Source organism: Mustela putorius, unplaced genomic scaffold (genome assembly GCF_011764305.1).
Source record: "Mustela putorius furo isolate JIRA1106 unplaced genomic scaffold, ASM1176430v1.1 tig00000228_pilon_pilon_pilon, whole genome shotgun sequence".
Classification (NCBI taxonomy): Eukaryota; Metazoa; Chordata; class Mammalia; order Carnivora; family Mustelidae; genus Mustela; species Mustela putorius.
The window spans coordinates 12,478,081-12,482,394 of record NW_025421322.1 but is presented as its reverse complement, the minus strand read 5'-3'; the positions used below and the strand labels follow the sequence as shown (position 1 = coordinate 12,482,394).

Here is a 4,314-nt window from a genome sequence, read left to right as displayed (position 1 = left end):
GTATGCTCCACTTTACAAGATAAAACCAAACTGATTTCCAAAATATGGAGGCATTTTCAGTTGATTTTTGGTACGGTATAATAAGTATTCACTTTTTCGTCTGTTTCCTTATGTACAGCCTTTGTCTAAGTCCATTTGTTTAAGAGCCTTTCCCCCACATGATCGGGTGCGCTACCTCTTCTATATATCAAAGCTCCACATGTGTGTGGGTGTTTCTTGCAATCTGTAGTTCATTGATCGATTTTTCTGTCCCTCCACCAAGATATAATTGCTACAGTTTTAAAGCAAACCTGGATATTTGGTAGTGTCTGAGATATCTTGGACCCTTTGGCCTTCCATATTAATTTTAGAATCTGTTCTTCCTCTCATGAACATGTATTTCTCTTTCTCTATCTATTTAATGTCTTTCAGTGGTGTCTATAGATTTCCCAAGATGTCTCTCACATTTGTATCTTTGCTTTTTTTGCTGTTGCTATTTTTTTTAAAGATTTTATTTACTTATTTGACAGAGACACAGCGAGAGAAGGAATACAAACAGGGGAGCCGCAGAGGGAGAGGGAGAAGCAGGCTTCCAGCCGAGTAGGGAGCCCGATGCAGGGCTCGATCCCAGGACCCTGGGATCATGACCTGAGCCGAAGGCAGACACCTAACAACTGAGCCACGCAGGGTGTTACTGCTATTTTATTATTATTAATAATATTGCTATTGTTATTGCTATTTTAAAAAGAAGCTTTTTTCTCATTAAATTTTCTAAGCTGGTCCTCGTGTAGAAGAATGAGTATCCTCCTTGGTAACTTTCTTCATTATTTCAAATAAATTGTTTGTAGATTCTTTTCGGCTTTCTATGTTCATGATAATGTTGCCTTCCAATAATATTTTTTATGCTCAATTCTTATAGTCTTAGTTTCTATGAATCTTCATCTATTTTCTATTTTTCCCAGGTTTAGTGTGGTGTTCACTGCACCATCTGTTGCTGTTCTTCCGCTACCCTTTATTATTGTAATTTACTGAGGGTTTCATTAACGTTTTTTCTGGGTCTATAAAACAGGTCGGATGGCTTTTCTCTTTTAATGTGTTAACATGCTAAATTACATTGGCAGATTTTATAACACTGAACCAGCTGTACATTCTTGGGATGTACCCAAAGTATTCATTGACTATTACCACTTTTATGTATTAGTGAATTAAAACTGTTAGTACTTGGTTTAGGATAGTTTGCACTGATGATCGGGAGAGAAATGGGCTTGCTTTCCCGCCTTTGTCTGGCTTTGCTCTCTGGGTTGCTGTCTTCACAGAATGAACTTAGGAATACGTCCTCTTTCTATTCTCTAAAGTGTCTGAAGCAGATTGGGTTGATCAGTACCTTAAAAAAATTGTAGTTCCCTGTGAAACTACATGCACCTAGCGTATAGGGAGAATGCTGCTCGCTGTTTAATATTTAGCTTTCGGTTGTTGGCTGGGGGGAGAGGCAGAGCGGCTAATCTGTAGTGCTTGACAATTTCCTTGGTGTAAACTCTCCCACCATGACTGATTTCAAGCTATGATGTCAATGTGACATCACTGAACAAGGCTGGACATGGCTCTCCTGTTGCAGCTGGCGTAACAAATCGACCAGGAAATGTGAGGGTAAGAAGGTGGTGAAAGGAATTAAGAGACAAAGAGATGGGGGCAGGAGGGACACTGGGGAGGATGTCCAACAGTGCCAAATTTATTCCACATCTTACCAGTGTTTATAAGGCAGGCCACAATAAAAGGAGTAATATATCAGTACCTAGTCAGATGACTGCAAGTTTCTATAACAAGTTTACATTAACTACAAGCAAACCTCGTGATGCCAGGTAGTCTCGTCTAAAGCCATTAGCAAGACAATCAACCAGGGAGTGGGTTATGGGAGGTACAGGAACAACAAGGGCCAACTAAGAACTCATGACCCTGACCACGTTGTTCCCTTCTGTAGGGAGACTGTGTGGGAAGTCACATAGGCGAGTGCACGACACATAGCACAGACCCTTTTCACAATGTTACTCAACTTTCCCGTCCTCAACCTTGTCAAAGTGTCCAGACTTGGAAGGAGACACAAGTCAGGACCTGGTTTGATCCTCGACTCCAACCGTGCCGTGGCCTCCAACACTCTCCCAAGGCTCCAGCATGATCTATAATTTCTGCTTTTGCCCTGCAGTCCCTCGAAGTGCAAAGGCAGTCTTGATGTCTAAGAAATGGGGAGTCAGGGGCTCCAAAGATAATCAAACCCTAGATGACGATCTGACGTCAAACCTGTGCTCACTCTCGTCTCCCAGCCTGCCACGTGCCCTGGGGAAAACGACCAGTGCATCTTTGCCTCCCTCCTCAGACCTCTTTCCTGCAAGGGCAGTGGTGGGAGTGGAATGACTTGTCCAGGATAAAATGGGAGGACCGGGAGTGGAATTAGTGGATCACATGACACCCACAAATGTCTTCATCTACCAGGAAACTTCGAAGTAAATTATATTAAAATGCTGGGGTTTTCTCTGCACAAGAAATGGAGTGGGTATTTTGGAGGAAGAATCTTGCTGGATCTCTAGCTGGACCTCCTGTGATGTAGCAGTGGCTCTCCTTTGGCTGATCACTCCTTCCTCGGTGTTTTTCCATTAGTTAACTATGTATTAGTGTATTAATTAGTATCAATGTATTAATAAAAAACAAATATTTCTTGCTCTTCCTGTTCTCCACCATGGCGCAGGATCAAGGTGAAAAGGAGAACCCCATGCGGGAACTTCGCATCCGCAAGCTCTGCCTCAACATCTGCGTGGGGGAGAGTGGAGACAGACTGACCCGGGCAGCCAAGGTGCTGGAGCAGCTCACAGGCCAGACCCCCGTGTTCTCCAAAGCTAGATACACGGTTAGATCCTTTGGTATCAGGAGAAATGAAAAGATTGCTGTCCACTGCACAGTCCGTGGGGCCAAGGCAGAAGAAATCCTGGAGAAAGGTCTAAAGGTTCGAGAGTATGAGTTAATTAAAAATAACTTCTCTGATACTGGAAACTTTGGCTTTGGGATCCAGGAGCACATCGATCTGGGTATCAAGTATGACCCAAGCATTGGGATCTACGGCCTGGACTTCTATGTGGTGCTGGGTAGGCCAGGTTTCAGCATCGCAGACAAGAAGCGCAGGACAGGCTGCATTGGGGCCAAACACAGAATCAGCAAAGAGGAGGCCATGCGCTGGTTCCAGCAGAAGTATGATGGGATCATCCTTCCTGGCAAATAAATTCCCATTTCTATCCAAAAGGCCAATAAAAACTTTTCAGTGAAATGTAAAAAAAAAAAAAAAACACAAAAAACAAATATTTCTTTATTAAATATCAAGGAAATAGTAAATGCTTTATTTATTTAATGCATTTATATTAAATATTAATGACTTATAAAACCATATTTCTAATAAATAGTTTATAATAACATAATAATAATTTAAAAAATATGGCTAAATATTCCTTGACCATCTGTTCTAGCCACTAGAAGAAGCACTGATTTAAGTACTAGGGGGAGAGCATGAGTAAAAGAGACACAAATATCTGTATTTTCCAAATCAATTCTCTCTCCAACCTGTTTCACAGAAGAAGAAGAAAAAAAAATCATCTACTCTTTGACTTGCCTCAAGGGGGAAGTGTAGTCATCTCGGGCAAGCTGTGGAAACTTGCCTTAGCCCCAGCATCAAAGCAGCTCCTGCGTCCTGTCTGCCTTCCAGACTTTCAGAGACAAAGAGGTCAGACCTCAGTCTGCTGTGTCCCTAATAACAAAGTTTCTCTGAGTAGTCTTGCTGAACCCCCCTCTCTAACCCTCTTAATCATTAGACTTGTTTTGAGGGGGCTGGAGTCACCTGTCACCCTTTCTCAAAGGAAGAGGGCTTGGGATGCAAAGGAAAGATTTTGCCAAAGAAACTTCCTGCCAGAATCCTCTTCCTCGCCAGCGGTCTTTTGGTGATGCAGGGTCACTGAGGACAGTGGTCAAGAAAGAATTCTTGAGGTGTTGATTACAGTATGGGGACAGGACCCCAAGGCAGAAAAAGCTGCACATGTTATTGTGAGGTGCTACCAATTACATATTTTTATAAATCAGTAGGTGGGGGAGGGAGTGGAAGGGTAGAGATAATGCAAATCTCTAAAGCAATTTCTGTAGTTAAAGATGACTTACAGGAGCCTGGAGGTCTGCCTGTTGTCAAGCTACGGTTGCTTTTAGTCTCTAACAAAGCATTAAGGCTGCTGTGAGTTCCTTGAGGACATTCTGCATGTCTCAGGTATGTCTCAGGTATTTACCGTGGGCTGCAAGTTGTAAGGA

At 42.6% G+C, this 4,314-nt stretch overlaps 1 protein-coding gene across 1 annotated transcript; it reads left to right on the top strand.

Moving 5' to 3' along the window:
• Positions 1-2,680: 2,680 nt before the first annotated feature.
• Positions 2,681-3,292, top strand: LOC101674880 (60S ribosomal protein L11). Its single transcript, XM_013045204.2, has one exon. It carries the CDS (start codon positions 2,711-2,713, stop codon positions 3,245-3,247), a length of 537 nt encoding a protein of 178 aa, XP_012900658.2. The 5' UTR covers positions 2,681-2,710; the 3' UTR covers positions 3,248-3,292.
• Positions 3,293-4,314: the final 1,022 nt, after the last annotated feature.